This window comes from Mustela lutreola, chromosome 4 (genome assembly GCF_030435805.1).
Source record: "Mustela lutreola isolate mMusLut2 chromosome 4, mMusLut2.pri, whole genome shotgun sequence".
In the NCBI taxonomy this organism is placed as follows: domain Eukaryota; kingdom Metazoa; phylum Chordata; class Mammalia; order Carnivora; family Mustelidae; genus Mustela; species Mustela lutreola.
In genome coordinates this window covers 141,809,557-141,834,218 of record NC_081293.1, presented here as the reverse complement: position 1 = coordinate 141,834,218, position 24,662 = coordinate 141,809,557, and the positions used below count along the sequence as shown (strand labels likewise).

At 38.1% G+C, this 24,662-nt stretch overlaps 1 protein-coding gene across 8 annotated transcripts in view; it reads left to right on the top strand.

Annotated features, from left to right (window-relative positions):
• Positions 1-24,662, top strand: part of ETV1 (ETS variant transcription factor 1) — a 243,576-nt gene that overhangs the window by 207,383 nt on the left and 11,531 nt on the right. For all 8 annotated transcript variants that reach the window (XM_059171254.1, XM_059171257.1, XM_059171256.1 and 5 more), the window contains 3 exons: positions 17,275-17,343; positions 19,123-19,191; positions 23,096-23,265. In XM_059171254.1, the coding sequence (XP_059027237.1) occupies positions 17,275-17,343; positions 19,123-19,191; positions 23,096-23,265 (308 nt within the window). The remainder of the gene's footprint in view (positions 1-17,274; positions 17,344-19,122; positions 19,192-23,095; positions 23,266-24,662) is intronic.

Below are 24,662 nucleotides of genomic sequence, written 5' to 3'. Positions count from 1 at the left end.
TTTGGAAAGAGCACCAGCTACCAAGGACCCATGAATTCCCTGCCTGAGGGGCCCTAAGTCCACTTCCAGAGCCCAAGCAGTCACATCCCAGGCTCAGTATTGTGAAGGCAGAACATACTGCCCCTGTGTCCGCTCTGAGGTTCAAGGAAATAGCCACTGAGTAGCTGTTTGTAGCTGAATGAGGATGGAGTTTGGATGCACCCATGGGCCTGCCTAAGCTGCCCATACTAGGTGGTGCAATGTGGGGTTATGGGATAGGAAAAGAGACAGGAAGTGACGTGAGCCGGGGTCTCAAAGACTAGAATAGAAGCTGATCCCCTGCCATCCTATTCCAGGGCTAATCTGATAGATTTCCTCAAATTCTAAAGTCTATGTGGCCTTCCAGTTCTTGTGAATGGTATATTTCCAAGGCACGGGAGGATGAAACATATTTATTTATCTGTTTGTTGGTTGGTTTACAATTTTAAAAATTTAAACATATGGCATATGAGGGCCTTTATTTGAATGCTTGCCCCTCATGCTCTGTAATTTGGAGACTAAATGTACCTGAAATGTACCATAGTGGTTTCAGTTTAGAATTTTGTATATTTTTCATAGTTTCCATCCATCATTAAGAACCCTGTTATATAATGGATTTTACTATAGATGGGATTCATTTTTCTCTGAAATTTCAAATCTTCCCCCCCAAACCATATTTTATTTGCTGCACAGTTTTTTGAAGTCACCATGACTTCAAGAAACTTTACATAGAAAATACATATATAATAGCCCAAATTATTTGTTCAAAAGGACATATAGAGTACAGCATTTAGAGAGTATCTATGTGTTCTAGAAATGTTTTTATGTGTATCATCTAGCAAGATTGACATTGAAACCATTTTCTTGATTCTGTGGTTAGCTCCATATAAATCTCTTTTCCTCATATTTATGTTACGTGTAAAATTATATATAACATGGTGTGGAGAGTGTGTGACTCTTCTTGAGAAGATACATTATTGGTGGACCGTACGTGGTATGAACTTCAGAGTCTGTCAGTGTCCAACCCTCCAAAGCACAGATGTAGGCGAAAAACATAGTCCATGGCTTAGCTCAGGCTGCTCTAATGACTGGGAAGCCTCAACCAATGACCGGGAAGTTTCAACAACACACATTTATTTCTCACGGTTCTGCATGCTGACAAGTCCCAAGGTCAGGGTGCTGGCAGATTTAATTCCTGGGAAGGACCCTCTTCCTGGTTTGCAGATGGCCACCTTCTCACTGTGTCCTTATGTGACAGAGAGAGAGTAAGCGTGTTCTGATCCTTCTTCCTCTTCTGATAAGGGCACTGATTATCTCATGAGAGCTCCCCTCATGATCTAATCCAACCCTTATTACTTCTTAGAGACCCCATCTCCAAATACGATCACACTGGGCATTAGGACATCTACGGTGAATTGTGGGGGACATAATCGTTCTGTCCAGTATCCTATTTTAAAGGGAACTAGGGCATGTCTTCTGTTAAGTGTACCATAATACTTTGCAAATGGCGTGTAGAATAGTTGTTTAACATTTGAGAAACTTAATTTATATTCCGTTCTTCCCTCTAAATTCTATTGCAGATTGTTAAAGAAGTTGTATGGCACCTTTGAATTCTAATTTCAGTATTGCCAATAGGATATAGTTCTGGCTTGTTTGAATAGTTAAATCGTAAATTTGTGTCTTTTGGTTGTGGTCTAAAAAACCTTCAGTAACAGTGTGTTACCAGGGCCTGTGAAAAATTAATATGCATGTATCAAAATGTATTTCCCTGGCCACAAAGTTGCTGCCTTTGAGTTGATGAGTCTGCATATGTCATACATTCATAGATCGCTGTCAACAAGTATGAGCTGCAGATAAATTTTGTTTTGTGGTCATTAGTTCTTTCATCCTTGCCGAGAGCACATTAAATAATCTTTTTAGGGAACCTAATGTATTTATCGCTGGATCATTGATTTCTTGGTTCACTTACTGATGTTGAGCAAATGGTACATTAGAAACTAGTTTTTTGATTTAAAAACAATGCAAAAACGTTTCATAGTTTACCTAGCATCTGTGATCCAAAGGTTTTCCTTTCAGAAGGTCTCTAGAACTCTTTATTGCTTAATTCAATATAACATAAATGTTGTGAAAATAAAAGAAGCTTTGTAAGTGAAAAGGCAGCATGATTATGCTCTAATAAAGCCTGACATTAATTATGACATGGGAAATGGAAGGTCTATTAGTTATAATTATAATTACAGGAATGCAATTTCAACTGCCGAGTATTTAAGCTAAAAAAAATGCAAAATATTATGTTAATAGAGTAGAAATTTTTATTCAGGAAAAGAGAAGAAAACCTGGGTCAGAGGACACTGAGAAGATTAAAAAAATGGTATTTAGGGCCAAGTTGGTGACCCAGTACAGTGTGGTGACGATTATATTAGGATATTAAGTTCTAGATGATCACATCTTTTTATTGTTTTCTTTCTCATCTTCTCTAGACTAAGAGTACTGCACAAAGCAGCACACAGGTTTCTTTTAGTTGGGTGCCAGCTCCTGAATCCAATGGGATTTTCTCTTCCTTGATCAAATGGCCAAGTGACTATATTAATTGAACATGCATTGATGGCTTGCATGGAATTTCCTTATGCAGAGCCCTGCTTGCATAGAATTATAGTTACTTTCCCATTTTCATGTATGTACATGAGGTTTTGCAGATTTGCAGTGCCCAAGGAGGCGAATATTTTATATATTCAGAGCAACATATTTTTGTGTTCATTGATTGGTTGGTCTTTTGTGTCTTTCTTTCTTCTTATTCCTCTTTTTTTTTTTTTTTCTTGAGGGGGATGGTTTACATGGTAGTATTTTTAGGGTTGTGGTGGGAACATGAAAACATGAAACTCAAGTTTGGCTTAAGAAAATATCAGCATATGTTGTCCGCACCCTGTGACCAGGTCATATCACCCTGGAAATTATGTTAAGGAATGGAAGGCACACTGAATATTTGAGGGAGAGAGAAATGTTACCAATATAGTAACTGAAAAGAAGAATAAGTTATAGCTATCCATTAGAGAAATATTATGTCGGCATTTGAGGTCACGTTTAAAAAAAAATTAATGAGGGGCACCTGACTGGCTTAGTCAGTAAAACTTGTGACTGTTGATCTCAGGGTTGTGAGTTTGAGCCCCATGTTGGATATAGAGATTACTTAAAAATAAACCTTTTAAAAAATTTAATGAAATGAAACCTGAGTAAAAAAGTTTTTAACTGTATGTATGACTGTAAATACATACTGTACTGTAATGTGCATACATACATACTGTAATATATGACTCGTGTAAAATAAGACCCAATGCAGCAATCCTGTGGCTCTATAGGGTGATGAAATCCTAGGAAGTTTCTATTTTGTCTGTAAAGGGCTTTGCATTTTAATAATGCTTAGGTACTACTTTTCTAATAAGCCAGAATAAGTATTATATTTTAAAATATCAACCTATTTGGTGTATTAGAAGTGTCCAGATTAAGCACATCAGTCCTTTAAGTGAAAAGAGTGCTAAGAAAAGGATGATATTATAGTCCCACATGTTGCAAACCTAACTGACTTGCTATTAGTTTGTACCCAAGAATGCTTTAGAGGAGGGAGCAGAATTAATATGGTACTTACTGGATCTCCTGTTCCTCCCTGCATGGTGTTTGTAATCCACAGTTAGTGCTTTGTTCCTCTGCATTTGGAGATACACTGAAAATCTCAACCTAAGAGTGGCTGGGCTGAGTAGTACTTGAATAAGATATTTTTAGTCCTCGGGGTCTATTCTGTCACTTGACTTAGTTTAAAAGATGCCTCCCAGCCAGGGGATGGAGCAGTTTAAGAACTGGGGAGAGAGAGGGAGGGAAAGCAGAGCTTTTCAAGGACAGGAAGAAAGTTGCTTAAATCAGAAAATGGCAGACAAGCCTTGAGCTTCAGGAGAGGAGGAAGTAGAGGGAGAGGGTGGTGGAGAAAGCTGACATCATGGATCTCCTGAAGAAAGGCTTCTGTGTTTATTCTTGGTGTTTTGTAGGGCTACTCTGTTGGTACTGATAAGGCCTTCCTTCAGTTTGGAGGTGTGTGACATGTATGTGGTGGCCAAGGTTGTGAACGCTGATTTTAAATTGGGAAATTGACACAAAGCGTTGTTTCACAGGATTAGAAATTTTTAAAACTGAATGCTCTTAGAGATCATCTAGTTCACATTCCTTCCCTGCACTGCCATTGTACAGATAAAATGCCTGAGGCTTGGGGTACCTGGGTGGCTCATTGGGTTAAAGCCTCTGCCTTCAGCTCAGGTCATGATCTCGGGGTCCTGGGATCGAGCCCTGCATCAGGCACTCTGCTCAGTAGGGAACCTGTTTCCTCTAATAAACAATGAATTCTGGAACACTGAAAAGAAATTAAAAAAATAAATAAAAATTTTAAAAAATGCCTGAGGCTCATTCCTATTAACTTATCTCCAGGTATACAGATATTTAGTGAAATAGTCAAAACTGGAACCCAGATTTTCTTGGTTTAGTATACTGCTCACCACTGTCTTTCTACAAAGTTGTCCTAAGTACTTTAATCCACCATTTCTTACTATATTATTGATCCTATACTCTATTTTGGACTAAGTTTTCCTGTGCTTTGTCCAAATTCTCCCTGCGAGCAATAAAAAAAAGGTCTGCCCTGAGACCTGAGGTGTGCTTTTCCTTTACGTTAGATGATTCTCAAATTTTATTCCAGTTATGAGACAGTTAAGACAGTTAAGACAGGAAAATATGGGATCTCCAGTGACATTTAGGATTGAAATGCATTGTTTCCTTAAAAAAAAAAAAAAAAAACATAAACATGGTCAATAGTTGAGGTTGTCAAGAAAGTGACTTACCCTAATAGGTCTTCTGAAAAAGGCTTAGTAATAATTAGAAGGGAAAGGTAGCTAATTAACAGCTCTCATCAAGCTCTAAAATGCTTGGATTGTATATGAAATTTGAATTTATCTGAGCCTTCTTATTGGGTCTCACCTATTCTTTGTTAAAATGTTTGGTAGCTCAGGGTGCCTGCCGGGCTCAGTCAGTAGAACATGTAGCTCTTCTTGATCTCCGGGTCCAGCCCCATGTCTGGTATAGAGATTACTTAAAAATAAAATCTTAAAAAAATTTTTTTGATAGCTCTCAAAGGCTTAGAATTTAACTAGAGCAGCTGAAACTAGAACATAGTCTTAGTTTGTAAGACTAAGACTTACTAGATTAAGTCTAGTAAGGGAGTCCTCTCGTACTCCCCCAGCTGGAAGGTATTTCTCTGGCCTGAATTCCCGGATCAAGGCCCCACCTTCTACCTACAGCGGAGTCTTCCGCACCCAGCGCATCAACCTCTACCAGCAGGACTCCCCACCAGATGCTCTACGCTGGATGCCGAAGCCCTGGGAGCGGGTGGGGCTGCCTTCTCCAGAGGGCCCTTCCCGACGGGCAGAGGAGCCTGGGTCTTGAGGAGACAAGGAGCCTGGGTTGCCCCCACCCCGCTGAGGGAGTTCCCCTTGCCCCCTACCCCCCCGGGGCTTGTATATAGATTATAAATCTATAAGGGGGAAAGGGGTGGGTGGGGAGGGGTTGTGGGCTAGGGCCCTCACTTCCCCTCCACCCCCCTCCCCTGGTCCCCTCTCCCTGGGGCCGTTTGTTAAAAAAGAATAATAAAAGGATTAAAAAATTTTTCTGAAATAAAATTAGAAGAATTTTCTAAAAAAAAAAATTAGAAAATGAGTAGAGCAGTCATTTTCAATCTTTTATCAGCTGAATCCATTTTTCACCAGAAAGCTTATGAGGAACTGCATTATATAAAACAGATATGAGGAAGCTTACATTTGGGAGAAGATGGTAGGACTTTTCCATCCTCCATTTTTAAATCCATTCTTCACCCAAGCAACCTTCCCAAGTTTCCCCATGTCCTTCTTGTCACCTTAGGACTTCGATAAAAGCCAAGAGACAAACCTTTATACCTTGATAGAAAGATTTTCTGTTTTTTAGCATGTAGAAAAATCATACATAGGCAGAGAAGTAATGAAATAAATACTGAAGACTTATTTACTTCATGTTAAGTACGTGAAAACTAAGACTATGTTCTAGTTTCAGCTGTCAGAGCTGATAAATTTATCTGGTACTCCTAGAGGCCCAAGCTGGCCCTTTAAACAAGAGAGTTAAATATAAATACTCTTGGGTTTCTAAAATGGCAAGGGAGGAAAATTTTTCCATTGTCATTGTTGTTCTGTGTTTTTGCTGTGTTGGTGGCTACTCATCTTAGTCAAATCATAGGAAAAGTAGTCGAGTAATTTTTAATGCTGTTTCTAGTAAACCTTGCTCAGGATTCGCCTTGCAAAATTTATAGTAAGGTTTTAAAGCGGACGTTACAGGTTGGAATCAGTGGAGAACAGAGCAAGATGAACATAATTATTTTCTGCAGCTACATAGAAATATAAATAAATAGTGCTTTGTGAGTTTGGAAAAGATTCTTCAGGACCTCTATCGATTGATTGCACTTACACAGAATTTCAAAAAAGTGAACACAAGGGAACAAAATTCAGAAGACCACAATTACCTAGTAGTTTATCTAGAAACTATTACGACAGTGAATGTTACTACTACTACCAGAGTAGTATCTCAGAAATGTTGTCATCAGCGTTTACTATTTTTAAAATGATTTTTATTATTTATTTATAAGAAGAGATACATATTTTAGAGAAATTGACCTCGTGTATATTTTCTAGTAAATTTTCTCACATCTTTTCTGAACAATTGAGTTACACATAAGTAAACAACCAAACATATTGTTCAAGAAACAAGGAATGCAGTGATTACAAAAGCAAACTGTTGAAAAATGCTAATGGAAGTCAGATGGAACAGAGGGAGTAAGAGCTCTTGATACTTATTTATTTTTTTAAAAGATTTTATTTATTTATTTAACAGAGAGAGAGGCAGTGAGAGAGGGAACACAAGCAGGGGAGTGGCAGAGAGCCTAATGGGGGACTTGATCTCAAGACCCTGGGATCATGACCTGAGCTGAAGGCACATGCCTAATGACTGAGCCACCCAGGCACTCCTCCTGATACTTATTTCAAACACCCAGGTTTGAGGCACCTGGGTGGCTCAGTGGGTTAAGCCTCTGCTTTCACCTCGGGTCATGATCTCGGGGTCCTGGGATCGGGCCCCACATTGGGCTCTCTGCTTGGCAGGGAGCCTGTTTCCCCGCCTCTCTCTGCCTGCCTCTCTACCTACTTGTGATGTCTCTGTCAAATAAATAAATAAAATCTTTAAAAACAAAACAAAACACCCAGGCTTTCCATAAACTAGCAGGCTTCTTCATCTCCAAAGTGGAAAGTCCTATGGCCAATAATTATAATTTTAAAATCTCAAATATGAAATATTACATTTGAAAATATTCAGCTTAATTTCATCTTTTATTTACATATCTATAGAACCACCTCAAAGAGAAGAAGAAAATGTTAAAGCCTTGAATAAAGACCGTTACTTAGGAATTAATAATTCAATGCATGTTCTCCCTTCAGTAGGCTTGCCTCTGTTCCATATTTTCTCTGGCTGGGAGATTATAGAATTCTTTATTATTGGCTATGTCGGGCATTTCAATTTTGAATTCTAAAATATGTCGGTGACTTTATGTATTCTCTGCTCATTTATTAATTAGTTATTAGAAATTAGAAGATACATATTAAATTGTCACGATGCCACAGTAGACAGTCCTTCACAGGTTTAAAGCCAAAGACTTGGCATCTTTTACATTTCTCCTCGTCCCTTCTTCAACAGGCATGGTAAAGATTTTGTGAGAAATTGTTTGGAGATGTATACAGAGATTGTGACTGTAACTCTTTTCCCTGTGTGGCTTTACGTCCCTGGAAGAGAGAAGTGGTTTCTTCCCTCTAGAGTCAAGGACCGAGTTGCAGATGGCTGATAAAACCTATTATGTGTTTAACACTGTTTGGTATATGACAGACTCTTCACAAATTATCCCCATAATTGTTCATAAATAGCTTTTTTCCTTTGAAAAACTCTAGGTATTTTTAAGCATTACCATCTTTAGTAATTTCCAGTGCAGCGATGATTATGGTTTCATGAACTTTGGCTTTTTGTACCTGATAGTCAACACTCCCAAAGGCCAAGCCTTGGCCTTGTTCCATTAGTAAGCATCATTTGCTTATGGCTACATTTTCTCCTGAAACATGGCGGCTCATATATATATATATATATTTTTTTTTTTTTTTTTTCCATCCTAACTTTAAAACTATTGCTTCAAGAAATTCAACTGGAGAATCACTTGGGAATTTAAAGGAATGAGCTATTGATCCTTTGGAAAATGCCAACATTCTGGCTGTTTCTCTAACATCCAAAGATGATTTTCATTTCCTCAGCCAGTGCTTTGTGGACTAGTGGATCACTTAATTTCCGATTTTTAGATGCTTCACTTGTGAAAAGTGACGGTGATGTCTTCTAATTGATTTTGTTATTCCAGTAGAGATCTGGGATTGGCTTCTCAACCTGACTTTGCTTTTTATTGCCCCCCGTGCCTCCTAGGGGTTCTCCTCATTTTTCTGAGTTAAAATAGCAAATCTCCCAAAACAGTACTCTGGTGTACTCTACCACTTTTTCTAAGAAATACTTAAATATGCTCTCAATCTGCAGTTACAGTAAGTGGCACTGGCTAGTGATTTGATTTGAGAATTGAGACTATGGTCTGGATTTACTCTTTATGCATTAACACAGGTCAAATGGACAGGGACTGCATTTTAAGTCCGTAATGGAAGGCTGAAGGCTGTCTTAAACCAATCATATCAGTTTTACCCATGACTGATTGATCCCTGGGGGCAGAGCCCTGGAAGCATTTGTCTTCCATGAATGGACTCTATAGAGCCTGGAGTTTCATTCATAAAATGGAGACTGAAAGGAAACACACAGGCGCACACACACATACACACACTCTCACTCTCTGGAATGTCCATTTATACAGAGCTGAAGGGTGTCGTGTTCCATCAGCTGCTGCTTTTGCCAGTTGGCTGGAAGTAATGATTAATGCTCATTGGTTCTGCCTGCATGTAACCCAACACTATTTATGGCTTTGCAGTGTTCCTAATGTATAGTGAATGAGAAGACAACATTCTCAAATCAGAAACATAAACAGGAACTGGTGGGTCTGAATTCCATTCAAATATGTCATTTCAGCCACACAGTGTTTGTCTAACTTGGATTTTACAGGCAGGAAAGGGGGAAGGGAGGGATAATCTGCTTGTAACTTGTACTAGAATCAAAAAAGGGAATTAAAAAGGGGAGGGGGGCGGACGTTTATAGTGTGGGGTTTTTAGTTTCTTTTTACAGAAAATCACCAGGATGCTTTGGCCCAGACCAGCTTATTGCAAGTGGACAAACATACAGCTGTCTTATTATATGGGCAACTATGATTGGAAATTAAATGTTTTAAGAATGCATATTTGGATCTATGTGTGTGTGTGTGTGTGCGCGCACATGTGCACGTATGTGTGTTTCGTGAATGTGAAAGAGAGAGGTAAGGTAAATATTATTTATTTTTTAGAAAGTATTTGAATGTAGATTTTTAAGTATAGAATGTGGTTACAGAATTTCTTTTTACTTATAGGATTTGTACATTTCAGTGAGTTAACTAATAGTTTAGAGGAAAAGGAAGATTTTTTATTTCCATAAAATATTTTTACCTATCACATGAATAACTTAATTGAAACCCTTTCAAGGAATTTTTATCACATTAAATAGAAGATTATAGTTTTTTCCATGTGTATGTAAGAGAATTTTTTCAGTTAATTGCTTCGAATACTATCTGGAAACATTTACAAGGAGTGATATTTGGAGATAAATGTGAAAAGCCACCAAAACAAAACCGAGAGAATGACGTTTGTGTCATTGTCATTTATTGACCACTTTCTTAAATTTCAAGAAGAATCTTGGAATATTCCATCCTGGGGACGCTTTGTTTCAGTGTGTGGGCCTTCACTGTGCACTGCTTCACGCGTCTGTTTTTGTTATTCTTAGCAATAAAAAACAAAACCACCCACTTTGTATGACACTGGGAACATCACACTGAATTCTGGGCCCGGTGACTCTTTATTCTCTTTGTCTGATCAAGCATGTTTTGTTGTACCTTTTATCCTTCTTCTCCTCATTTATAAAAAAGGGCATGTAATTCCTTTACCTTTCTGTTTTTGTAAGGCTTAGATATGATTATGTTTGTAAAATTACTCATGTCTATAGTAGTAGGGGTCCAGGCAAGACTAAGGGATTTCTGTCTGTTTGATTTTTATCTTGACTCCTACTGGAGATTTCCTGAAAGACTGCTAGTCCTTGAATAAGGTGCCATTATGATTTCTAATGTTTACAAGTACTGTGTATGGGAGGCTAGAGGATAAGACAAAGTGAGAGAGATTCTTCAGTGAAGAGTGTCCTATTGCGTAAGACCAACAAGATACTGTACTGTTAGGCTGAAGATGGAGTGAAGCCATCACACAGAACTCCATACTAGTATTATTTATGTTCAAAGCGAGTGGAATAAATATATGAATATTGCTGTGATACAAGAGGAGATGACAGGTAGAGGACACAGCAATTCATGATGTGTTTGGTTCACATCATGTAGATTCCAGAAGGGGAACGATTCAGTATGGAAACTCAGCATCAAAACATCCCCCTCTTCAGAATTCCCTTGTGACCCCATGCTAGCAGCTAATGGCATCTTTTCTTATATTTTCTTTTAAGCTTTGGTAAACTGTTACAGTAATATCTAGTAAACAGTCAAAGTTACAGTTGTCCTTATAGTTTGTCTCACCTCAATTTTATTTTTGACTCTAACTTAGTATAACCTCACTGGCTTGTAAAACTTATAAAATTGTCAGCCTGCTAGATCATATAAGTTAAACCTGAATCTGGTCATTATTTGTGTAGGATACTCTTTCCCCCAAAACCCACATGCTTACAAGAGAAGTTTGTGGTCTTAGAGCAATACTATTCTATGCTGTTACTTCATGTTACATAGCCTTTATGTTTTTAAAAGTAACCTGAATGTAGATAAAAGTACTACTTTTTTTTTAATTTTTTTGCTATTTTGTAAACACTACACTATAAAGACTGACATGGTACTCTTTCTGTCCTCAGAGTCTATCAACAATAGATGCTGTATCTCTGAGCTATAGTGGAAGAGAATATCTCTGTAGATTTTAGATTATTTATATTCGCAGTTTACCAAAAATCCTAATGAAAAAGATCCCATCGAAGAGTGAATGAGGTCATACTAAATTCATCCATCTCAAGATTTCAGCCAACTCCAACTTTTTTCTTTTTTTTATAGGAGGCTCAGTGACTAAGATGTTATTACATCCATGTAGAGCTTTTGTAACTGATGACAAACAGGTCTTTAAAAACTTCATTTTTGTGCCATCCCACTTGTCTTCTTTCTCAAGTGAATTAGACATACTCTGGGCCTTATTTTTAGAGTTAATTACTTTTAGATTTGTTCTATCATAGAGAGATAACATGGGCGTAAAAAAAATTCCTTCCCCTTAGCATCCTTTTCAGGAAACTTTATAAAATATAATTTTCTTGATTAGCTATGTGATATCTATCTCCTTGCTCAAAGTTTGCAAAATCAAGTATTTCCAGGCTCGCACACTATTTGATAATGAACAATTTCAGCAAAGTGTAGAGATGTGACATAGGGTCGTGGCAAATATTTTGTCTCTGATATGACCTAGTCCAGCTCGTAGGAGCTTTTGGCAAACCGTGCCCTGAAGGGGGGGACCGTTCTTTCTGCGCCACTGGGCAGCAGTACGCATACCTGCCCCTCGGAACAGGGTGTAGCTCGATCAAGTGTGCAAGATCAAAACCCCCCTTTGTGGTCAAAGCTTTCATAAAGCTCCCCAAATCAGTGCTGTATTTCCCCATATGGCGTTAGGATGCAAGAGACAGAAGAATTAACTTTTTAGTTTCATACCTGAATATCTTAAGTTAAAGGCAGTTTTCAAAGTGTTACTAAAGTGAAGACTAATCAAGTCAGATAATTCGGGGTGTTAGTTTACTGTTCTTCTTAACTGCCCCTACCTTAACTAGCGCATTAAAATGACAACAGTGCTTTGCTGCTTTGAATTTTTGTAGCCTATTAGATCAGCTAATCATCCCCCTAGTTCATGTGTGACAAATTACGGGCAGTTTAGTTTCTGCAAGCTGACTGGGCCCATGCTAAGGGTCACATTGTAGTGCTTTTTGATCCATAAGTTTCAAAATAGTACAAAATCCTTTGTCTTAAATTTACATAATTCAAATTATGGATTGGATTTAAGACGTTTTATTTTTTTTATTTGAGAGAGCCAGGGGGAACATGAGTGGCAGAGAGATGGGAACAGACAGGCTCCCCACTGAGCACAGGACTCAGTGGGGGCTTGAGGTGGGTCTCCACATGGGGTTACACGCCGAGTTCCATTCCAGGACCCGGGGTCATGACCTGAGCCAAAGTCAGACACTTAACCTAGTGAGCCACTGAGGCGCCCCTGAATTTAAAACTTTTTAAACCAAAGCCATTTAGCAGCAAATATCGGGGCATAACATTGTAAATAGAAGCTCATGAGAAGTACCTCCAAATATTTTGAAAATGTAATGGAGATTCTCCCTTAAACCTGATAAATTGTGAATTTATAATTTTAAATCGATATGTTTTAAATACCACAGGTTCAGCCTTTTCAGTAAGTGGTTTAAGAACATCAGATTAAGATATAAAAATAGGGGCACCTGGGTGGCTCAGTGGGTTAAGCCTCTGCCTCCGGCTCAGGTCAGGATCTCAGGATCCTGGGATCCAGCCCCGTATCGGGCTCTCTGCTTAGCGGGGAACCTGCTTCACTCTCTCTCTCTGCCTGCTCCTCTGCCTACTTGTGATTTCTCCTTCTGTCAAATAAATAAATAAAATCTTAAAAGATATAAAAATAAAGACATAACTATGTTTAGTTTTAAGTACCTGTGGTTTACTTATTTTAAACACTCATGAGGGACACTTAAAAATGGTTTCTGTTATTCGGCAATGCACCTGGGTGGCTCAGTGGGTTAAAGCCTCTGCCTTCGGCTTAGGTCATGATCTCAGGGTCCTGGGATCGAGCCCAGCATTGGGCTCTCTGCTCAGTGGGGAGCCTGCTCCTTCTCTCTCTCTGCCTGCCTCTCTCTGCCTACTTGAGCTCTCTGTCTGTCGAATAAATAAATAAAAATCTTTAAAAAAAAAGTTTCTGTTATTAACGATAAGTACCAGATATTGAATCCTCACTGTTGGCATTAAGTGAAATGTTGTCCTTACGGTCCCTCTCCCCAACCCTTTGAAGGATATCACATATTATTCCCATTTTACAGATGTGGAAGTTGAGAGTTGAAGATATTATAGAACTATCAAAAATTTCATACTCCCATGAAATACCAGAACCGATGTTCAAAACCAGGTCTGTTAGAAGGCGAGGAGCCCGTTTGTAATCGTAATGCTGTGCTCATGACCCTCACATTGTGAGCTACGGACACATAATAGAACAGTATAAACACGCTGTCAGAGTAACATTTGTGCAAAGGTTAAAGTGCAGTTTGTTATTGTTGCTGAATTTTGTGAGCTTTATTCCATGAAATAACGTGAATGCATGTGTGTGCAAAGCCTCCCTTCCTGCCACAGAACATTTGCCTTTGAAGTCACCGCTTAGCTAGTTTGGTTCTTAGTTGAGCATTTAGCAAAAGTTAAAATGTACTGCCAAACTTCATTGGTTGGATTTTTTATTAGATAAGGTAGAAATGAAAGCAGCAGGCAATTTAATTAGCAGTAATTTTTCTGGGTAAGTCATTACTTTGATGAACTTCAGAGCAATGTTTATGGCTCCTAATTAACCATGTTAGTCATTTGATTGAATAATCACTTTGGAAATGTTTCTACAATTTGATTAGAGTCTGACCCACTCTGATAGTCATAAATTAACTGATACCACTTTAGGATAACATGACTTTAGTTACTTTAGGGGAATAAACTCCCCTTAGCTATATTTTTTCAGGCTCCTCTGGACTATATAAAGGATACCAATTTTAAGGATAGACTGGATTTAAACAATGCTAGCTAAGTGTCTCAATTTCAAGAGCTAGATGTTAATTTTATTTACTCTGGAGTATCGTAAATAGTATTAAGAATGGTAAAAACACGATTATATGTATTTTTTTCCTAAATTGCCATTCATGGCTTTGCTTAGAAGTTAGATCACAGGTTTGGTTTCTGGAACTGTAATGGAGGTTCTGGCTTTAGCCCATTATAAATCATTATTTTATTAGGAATTTTAAATCATTATACTTTAAATGCCATATTGAAAAATAGAACTTATGAAAAATATTACAGAATTAGCACAAGCAATAACAAATCATCAGGGTCAGTAGATACATGGGAATTAGTGAAATGGTCATCAAATTCAATCTTTGATGTCATATGTCCAGGATCATGCTTATTTTCTATTATGTTAGAGTACTGCTGTAAGATGTTCCTTCAACTTTGCCTGGTGGGTTTCTTATAAATGCTTGAATTTCCTCTTCTCCTCTTTTTCTCCTCCTCTGGGGAGGAAAGACTACATTTAGTCACACTTATATATAATAGAGTTTAATCTCTATGTTTTCCTCTAGCCGCCTCCAGAGCCAGCCAGCTGTTTTTAGAGCCATATTCCAGCTGGGCAGCAGTCAGTAAAAGTATTTTGTGGCAGGGTGTCAACATTGGTACAACGAAATTCTTACCTCTAAACAGCTGCTAAGCTGATGGCAGAGTCATTAACACTGTCCCTACTAGGCCCAGCTGCTTGCAGGGTCCTATGCCTGGCAATAAATCAACATAACATTAAAAATGAATTTGAAGTACCACTGGTTAAAAAGTATGGATAAAATGGATTGCTAGGTCTTTGGTAACCCAGAAGTTCAACTGCCCTGCAACCCCATTTTAAGCTTCCTGATACCAGGAAACAAGATAAACTCTGTCTTTTGTAGGGTCAGAATTATATACCAGATCATATGTAATATAAAGAAGGCATGGTGTTCTAAAATGTTTGATAATGAGTTTTATATTGTTTTCAACTCATAAGCTATTGATTTTTACATACTTTTAAGTGTTAGAGCTATTATGAAGCGCCATTAAGCTATTTTTGACTTAAAACCATGTAAACTTTTTTTCTTTGAAAAATTATCTCATATTTTGGTTGACATTAATATCGGGCAAATTTTTTAAAAATCAGTTACACTTTAAACATGGAACATTCCAGACCAAGGAAGAATGGCCTTTCGGCCAAATAAATACTGCTAATTATCTGTTACAACGTGAAAGTCTGTGGATGGTTAGTTAAGAAGACATGAGGGTCTTTAGCTCCCAATTTGTTTAAGTGTTCTTTGTTACTTGTTCAGAAATCATGTATTTGCTACAAGTGATAGAATGGAGGACATACGCTTATATTAGATAGGACATTTGCCATCTGTATTTTTTAAATTAACATATAATATATTATTTATTTTAGGGGTACAGGTCTGTGAATCATCAGTCTTACCCAATTCACAGCACTCACCATAGCACATACCCTCCCCAGTGCCCATCCCCCAGACGCCCTGACCCTTCCCCCTGCTCCCCTCTAGCAGCCCTCAGTTTGTTTCCTGAGATTAAGAGTCTCTTATGATGTGTCTCCCTCCCCACCCCACCCTGTTTCATTTTTCCCTCCCTTCTCGCCACGAACCCCTGCCCTGCCTTTCTTTTATAAGTTTATTTTTGTATATGTTTAAAGTTTCAAAAACTTGAGTATACAGACAGAAGATAGAATTAATTCAGTCACATAGAATTTTACCTTCCTATAGAGTCTGTGTATATTCTGTACAGGGTTGGGCCCAAGTTCATGGGACCTAAAAGATAATATTTGGGGAACATTCTGAAAGAAAGAGAAAAAGAAACAGCTCCTACGAAATGCGCAGGGCATTGGGAGGGATTGCTGCTAGTGGAAGGTCCTTCCTGTGGTTTTAGTGGCTTTAGCAGAAATCAGGCTCTGGTCATGTGAGTGACATTCTATTCAGAATCAAAGAACTTGAGCCTATAATCAACTTTAGATGACATCTGATCCGACACTTTATTTTATATAAGCTTAGATACAGAATGGCTCACCTAAAGTCATTTAGGTTTATTAGTAATAAGTTAAGGACTCAAATTTTAATCTTTTGTCTCCTCATCTGTGTGTCTGCCCTTTTCCCTTTATCTAAGGTACTATACATGTTAAATACACAGCCATCACTGTGACTCACGTTTAACCATTAACCAGGTTTATTTTCTCAGTGATGAGTTAACTTGGTCAGGTAGGCAAGGACTTACTCCTAACGTCATCACGGTGTTTGCTATGAAATTGTTGCATTTCTGTTTTATAGTCCCATTTGTTTTGATTATGACCTGTGTGTTTAACAAAATAAAAAGGCAATCATACTTTTTTCTGGGGGTGAAAAATAGCAATAACCTTAAAAGTCTAGAGTAATTTTAAGAGATGTGGCAGTTTTGTCTTTTCGTAATAATTTCTACCAGTGTTCATGAAATAAACCATGACTGAATCTTTGTTGATCTTTGCTTTGAACACCAAGGATGTACAAACTTATCCCATAATTGCCCCCAAATATAGCTTTACTCATGACACCATTTGTTTCAAGGTCACTCTCACATTCATGTGGGGTTACAGGAGAGCCATCTTTCAGTAAGTATGGGTAAAACTTTGAATTTACAAGCCCGTTGGAGAGAATCTGTGTCTGCCCTGATATGCTTCTCATTTTTCCCTTTCTTTTCTTTCTTTCTTTTTTTTTTTTTTAAAGATTTATTTGTTTATTTATTTTAGAAAATGAGAGAATGTGCTATAGCTGGGAGAGGGGCCGAGGGGGAGAATGTCAAGCAGACTCCGTGCTGAGCTTGGAACCCAACGCAGGGCTCGATCTTACAACCTTGAGATCATGACCTCAGCTGAAATCAAAGTCGAACACTTAACTGACTGAGCCAGCCAGATGCCCCTTGTTTTTTTTCCATTTCCTGTGTGGGTCCTGCCTGAAATGTTAACTATAGTTGGAAGCTCCCCTCATGGAGACTCATGTCAGTTTTTCTTATTTTCCTGTCTGCACTCTTGTCTATTGGTAACAGCACATTTTTCAGCTCCAAACTTCTCTGACTGATGTTGTTTCTTCTTTCAGAAGTGCCTAGCTGCCACTCCATTTATATGAGGCAAGAAGGCTTCCTGGCTCATCCCAGCAGAACAGAAGTTAAGTTTTCTGTTATTGATATTCCTTGTAAATATGGTCAACATTATCATACATACCAAAGATCTAGTAATTTGATTAATTATTATGTTTTATGGGAAAAATCACTGTTGTTCCCTAAACCACTGTTTTAAAACTTTATCTTTTTAAAGTAAAAGGAAGATGTTTCAGGTCATGCTATCTTGAATTTGGTTGTTAACATGAGTCATGTGTGTATAAACAACTGAAAAGTGGATTTCTTTTTTGTGTGTGTGTGTGTGTGTGTGCCAACAACCACATCCTTTTAATAGATTAGCCTACCTCACTACTCTCTGTTGAAATGAATCTTCGAGGAATTTTAGTTTTGCTTTAAGAACTAAGTCTGTGTTTTAAAATAGAGTAGATTTAAATATATTTGCCTTTATATATCCTGGATTTTTCATTTTTAGACAAATAATTGTTAAGAATGGGATTTCACAATCTAAGAGGCCTACAGGAGTTTTTATTGTGGATGTGTTCACGGTAACCATGGTGGGAAAGCTTTGGTCTAATGGACTTTGATACCTGCAAAGTAATGGATAAAAAGAATCTTCTCTAGATAAATTACCTATTAAGGTGTTTCTGGAAATATGTGCATGGCTCATTACGTAAGTGTTCTGTGTCTTCGGTAGGATGACATAGGTGCATCTTTTTTTTTTTTTTTTTTAACTTGACAGACAGAGATCACAAGTAGGCAGAGAGGCAGGCAGAGAGAGAGGAAGGAAAGCAGGCTCCTGCTGAACAAAGAGCCCGATGTGGGGCTCGATCCCAGAACCCTGGGATCATGACCCGAGCCGAAGGCAGAGGCTTAACCCACTGAGCCACCCAGGCGCCCCGATAGGTGCATCTTTTTAGGTTAGGTCTAATACTGGTTGTTTCATATGAGTGATACTGATAGAAGTAAATGCTGATATTTAAAGAAAAGTATAAAAGCTGGTAAATCCAGAATATTTGGGGCCAAAAATTTAGCAGAAATCCACTGTAATTATGGTCACTGCTATTGGGAATATTATGTGCTCACCGTAGAGAACAGTACATCTAGGAAAGAAAACTGTGACTAAAGAATATGAACTTTCTTACTGGTGTTTAAGCAGTTCAGTGAAGGTCATAGTCAAGGATATATGTGGGAGAAAAAGAGTGTAAAAACTGTTGATTTATTTTGCATTTTTCCTGTGGACTTAGTTTTGTTACAGGATAAAAAGGAAAGTTAAAAAGAAAATGTAAAACTGTGTTGGCTGTTGAAGATGAAAACATGAGGCTAGCCTAGCTAAATATTTCTCCAGGGAAGTAAGAGGTAAACTGAAAGTGTTTCAGTTTTATCAGGGTACTGTGCAAGGTAAATATAAGTAACTCATCTTGATTTTCCTCCTGTCTCATGAATAACAAAACTTGGAAGAAAATGAAAAAGGAGATGATACATTGTAATTTCTATATTTGCCAGCATTTACCTGCTCTGTGCTTGGGGTAGTAATAATACCCATATCTAATGTCATCTATCACTATGTGCCAGATGCTGTTCTCCACTTGGGTATATTAAATCAGTTAATCCTCACAACAATCCCTTTAAGATAGGTGATTTATTATTATTCCCATTTTACAGGCGAGGAAACAGAGACACAGAGGCTACATATTGTGCCTAAGGTCACAGAGCTGAAAAATGGCAGAGTCCTTTTCTACCCCAATTTTTGTGTTAATGGCTATATTTTAAGTTGCTTGTGAGCTTCATTTGTATCACGAATAAATGTATCCTATTTTCTCCCACAGGCTGTATGTTTGAGAAGGGCCCCAGGCAGTTTTATGATGACACCTGTGTTGTCCCAGAGAAATTTGATGGTAGGTTTCTCATTGTGCTGCAGGTTCGGTATCTTTTTTTAGGAGGGAGTGGAGAGATCACCCTTGACTCTTCTGAAAACAGTTGACATTCCCGCTTGAAGGTTTCTTTCTTTCTTTCTTTCTTTTTTTTAAGATTTTTATTTATTTGATAGAGAGAGACACAGCAAGAGAGGGAACACAAGCAGGGGGAGTGGAAGAGGGAGAAGCAGGCTTCCCACTGAGCAGGGAGCCTGATGCAGAGCTCCATCCCAGGACCCCTGGATCATGACCTGAGCGGAAGCCAGACGCTTAATAACTCAGCCACCCAGGCACCCCCCAACTTGAAGATTTCTATGCACATCACTTATAATGCATTCACCTCTTCCTGAACTTTACCTGTTATAAATTCTCCCTTCCTTCCCCTATTCAGAAGCTTTTTTTTTGTCCTGTGAGAGATCTCATTTTTATTTATTTTATTTTTTTTAAGATTTTATTTATTTATTGGCAGAGAGAGAGTGAGAGAAGGAACACAAGCAGGGGGAGAGGGAAAAGCAGGCTCCCCGCTGAGCAGGGAGCCCCATGTGGGGCTCGATCCCAGGACCTTGGCATTATGACCTGAGCCGAAGGCAGACGCTTAACAGCTGAGCCACCCAGGGGCCCCGAGATCTCATTTTTAAAGACAGAACCAGAGAGTATCGTTCTTGCTAAGCTTTGTGTAGAATATGAGGTGTCTTTCCATTGCCCTGCTGAGCACACGCAGCTTATTCGAGATTTATTGAAAGCTGATCCCGTAATTAACAAAGCAGAACAGAAAGCATGCAAGTGTGGATACACGGATGACTAATGCAGCCTCTCTTTTATTATTTGAGAAAAGATGCATTATGGAACACAGGAACAACATAGCTGCCCATTTAGTTAGTGATCGTTAGTCCTTCTTTTGGAGATTTTCCTTTTTCTTTTTTCCCCTGGGAAGATGTTCATTACTAATGTGCAGTTACTTTGTAATTGCTTAAGATGGAGTTAGGAAAGCATTAGCTTTTTAATATTTCTCACTTTTGCAGTGAAAAGGTCCCAGGTTTTAAAAATGAGTGTCAAGTTAGATAGATTTTTTTTTTTCTTCTCTTGACTAAAGTGGCAGAAGTCAGCATCTATGAGGAAGCTTCGGGGAAAGTGAACAGTTAATTGATGTAGTGGTTCTTCAGAGTGGTCTCCCTATCTCCTGCTTTGATCGTCTAGCAGGAAATGAGCAGGGACCCTCTGATGAGCTGATTGCACGAACTTTGGGGATCATGGCTGTAATGACTTCGTAGCCGTCAGAAGTTTTTAATTGTCATTATTTTTTTTTAAAGGTACTTATTTATTTATTTATTTATTTATTTGACAGACAGAGATCACAAGTAGGCAGAGAGGCAAGCGGGGGGGGGGGGCGGGGAGCAGGCTCCCTGCTGAGCCGAGAGCCTGATGCGGGCCTCCATCCCAGGACCCTGAGATCTTGACCCGAGCTGAAGGCAGAGGCTTTAACCCACTGAGCCACTGAGGTGCCCCTAATTGTCATTATTTAAACAGCAAAGTACATGCTCACATTGCTTCTCCACCTTTCATTAGTTTCTTGAAGACTCTTCTGTTCCTGAGGCTTTTGCTACTCTGGTCCTTCTCCGAAAGAATGATAATTTGGGGAATATCTGTTACCTGAGCCTTCCTTTAAATGGCTAAATTCATTCAAGGTCACAGGGTTAAGCTCCAGGCGGAGTCACTTTTTTGGCCTTATTCCAAATAGATGTTAGTTTTAAGCTCGGAGCGCCAGTGTGGTTTGTGACGTGATCACCCAAGCGTCACAAGTCTTAAAATACAGCCTTTTCTCTTAAGACAAAGCATAAAGCCTTCTCTCTGTGGAGTGACCTCCATCAGTTTTTTGTTTTGTTTTGTTTTTCATTTTCAATGAGCTTAACATTTTAAGCCATCTTGATTACCAGGGTGAACATATAAGGAAGTAAAATCAGCTCGTAACTACCAATAGGGTTATGATATAATCTGACAGACCTAAGTCACACTAATGTTTAGGGAAGCAATCTGTCTTGATTATTTATTCCCTTTGACTTTGAAATATTCTTCAGTTTCGTACTAAGAGACTTGTTTTTTGGAAGATAATATTAGTTTTTTATTTTATGAGGAATAGAGACCAAGGGAAAAGAGAAGCAAAGTGTTATTTTTTCATTGACAAGGCTGGTAGAGTCCATCATATTTACAGGCAGAAGTAATCTAGAAATTATAAAATTTGACAGAGTTTCCCTCACTCTGCATAATTGCTCAGTTACCCCCATGTAGAAATTTGTTAAGTCTCAGAAGGAAAAACTAAGATAAATAAAACTGTCATCGACATCAATATGAAGAGACACTTCTGTGTTATCTAGCATAGACCAAAATGACATGATGATTTCTAGCAGCTAGTGACTGAATAATTTTATTTTGGTTGTGGTTTTTAAAGTATTCTTTCTGTAATTATTTTAAGAGGTATATGTATGTTAACCAAAGGAAAGGCTTAAGAAAGCCTCTGATTTGGTTTGTTTTATAATTCACACTTACTGTGAATAGATTGGCTTGATTATATTCTCTCTGAATTGTTTCTAGAGTGGAGAAGAAAAATTCGTGCCATAACAATGATATGTGTGTAGGGCCCTAGACATTTTATCCCCAGTATGACCAATTCCACATATTTTGGGGGATGGTTGGCTGGAAGTAGATTTAAATAATCAGGAGTTATGACTGAGGTTTTGTTTGTTTGGTAAAAAGAAGATAACCAGATTTATACCAGAAGAATTACAACAGTAACACCCTTATTGCTATAATCTACTTAATAGGTTTTTATACTATGTATAAATAACAAAAAAATGTAACACAAACCAGCCTTTCTTGATTAAAAATATAGATTTACAGAAAACTCCTGTATATGTGTTTTTAGATTGCACTTGAGAAAAAGACTTGCAAGCTAAATTCACGTGACTAAAATGCAAATAAGAGATAAAGAAAAATGAATTTTTATTCCTGCCAGTTAAGGAAGTGGTAGTGCCAGTATGAAGGTGTGGGGAAAAGATGGTATAATAATCCAATACGCCCTGAATTATTATGAGATTTTACTAATTTATATAAAGTATAAATTACTTAACTCAGAGTTTAAGAATAAATTTCCTTTGAGATGGGACATCTGGGTGGCTCTGTCAGTTGAGTCCAACTCTTGATTCTGGCTCAGGTTGTGATCTCAGGGTCATGGGATCAAGTCCCACATCGGGCTCAGCATGAGTCTGGGTGGGTTTCTCTCCCTTTCCCTCTGCCTCTCCCCCTGCTCTTTTTCTCTCTCATATAAATAAATAAATTGGTGAAAATAAGTAAATGAATAAATAAAAGAGTAAATTTGCTTTGAAATATTTGCAATAAAATTTGCAATTTTTTTCATGTGGCATTGCAAATTATAGTGCAGAATTTGTACAAATAAAATGCCCAGAGCTTCGAATTGATTACTTCCTCTTTTATGTTTCTTAGAGCAGGGAATAAAGTCATTAACAATAAAAACAAGAGGAAGTGGGATTGGATGATATGGTTTTTAGATAAATGATTGTGAAAACAAAGAGATAGTTGTATAAAATTTTAATAAGAAAATGACATTCGTGGATTTACTCTACAGCTGTTTGCATTTATTTTGACCCTTACATGTTACATATAGTTGTTTGTAAGTTTGTACAGGTTCTTGGTTTACATAAAATCGTTTAAATGTTTTAAACGATTAAAACATTTAAAATGGTGATGTGATATTTCACAGAAACCCATAAAGTGGTTGTGGTTTAACCATTTTCATGATTGGTTTAATGTAAATTTTAGAGAAATGTCATAATATTGCTAATAATAGAGACTTCAACATTTTTTCATGTAGGAGACATCAAACAGGAGCCAGGAATGTATCGGGAAGGACCCACATACCAGCGGCGGGGATCCCTTCAGCTCTGGCAGTTTTTGGTGGCTCTTCTGGATGATCCTTCAAATTCTCATTTCATTGCCTGGACTGGGCGAGGCATGGAATTTAAACTGATTGAGCCTGAAGAGGTGGGTTGAGTAGATTTTTATTGGGAAAATTGGATATATTACAAGATAACAAAACAGTTATTGATGAATATGCTGAAAATGTATTTTTTTTTAAATTTTAAAACATTAGAGAAACCTTCTGAATTAGAAGGTATGCAAAGTTAAAAAAAAGAGTCTTCATTTAAAACAAGAAAAGAACATGACCCCTATGTACATGCAAATGGAGTATTTTCCTGAAGAACTTCTCAGTTCAATTTTCATTCTCTCCAGGTCTAGCTTGAGGATGAAAACTACTGTTATTATCACAGCATAACCCACCAATAGCATTTTGGATCTCTATAGAAAGGTGACTTTTATATAAAATGTTTGAATCTTACTAAAGTTGCTTTCTTGGCTACTATTAAAATTGACTTTAGTTTACATTAGTCAAGAAAGCAATGGATGACTTTTTCTTTTTTTAAGATTTTATTTATTAATTTGTCAGAGAAAGAGTACATATAAGTAGGGGAGTGGCAGGCAGTGGAAGAAGAAGACCCCCTCACTCCCCGAGCAAGGAGTCTGATGCGGGACTCAATCCTAGGACCCTGGGACCATGGCCTGAGCTGAAGGCAGATGCTTGACCCACTAAGCCAAGCCAAGTCATCCAGGCACCCCTGGATGGATTAACATGCCTATGCCCGCTTATATTGGCTGTAGGGTCTAAATGCCTCAAAAACATGTAAAATCTAGGAAGATATCCAGCTATTTTTTTTTTTTAAAGATTTTATTTATTTATTTGACAGACAGAGATCATAAGCAGGCAGAGAGGCAGGCAGAGAGAGAGGAAAGGAAGCAGGCTCCCTGCTGAGCAGAAGGCCCGATGCGGGGCTCGATCCCAGGACCCCGGGACCATGACCTGAGCCGAAGGCAGAGGCCTTAACCCACTGAGCCACCCAGGCGCCCCATATCCAGCTATTTTTGAACCCAAAGTGATTAGTTTAGATTAGTATAGACTGGACATCTACAATCTAGGCTAATGGGCCCATACATCATAAAGTTCCTGCCCTCTGAACATTCATTCATAATCAGATAACATGTCCTTGTTTGATATCCAGAAAATAAGTCCTCTTTCTTATTAAAGGGATGATCTGATTCAAATTTGTATTAAAAGAAGTTGGATGTAAGAAGAGCTAGTTAGCATAGTTTTGTCTACTTCAGATTCTATCAGTACACTAGTAGTCTAGAGGGTTAGCTTTGCATTTCCATTGCCCTAACCAAACACCCAGGCACAGAGGGCTCAATATCAGAATTTGAAAATATCTGTATCTAGAATTGTCTAAGGCTTAATTTGTCAAAGGAAATTCATTTTTATGTAGATGTACTTAAATGATGTAAGTAAAAGACCCATAAAAATGTGAAGCACTAACAAAGGGAGACTG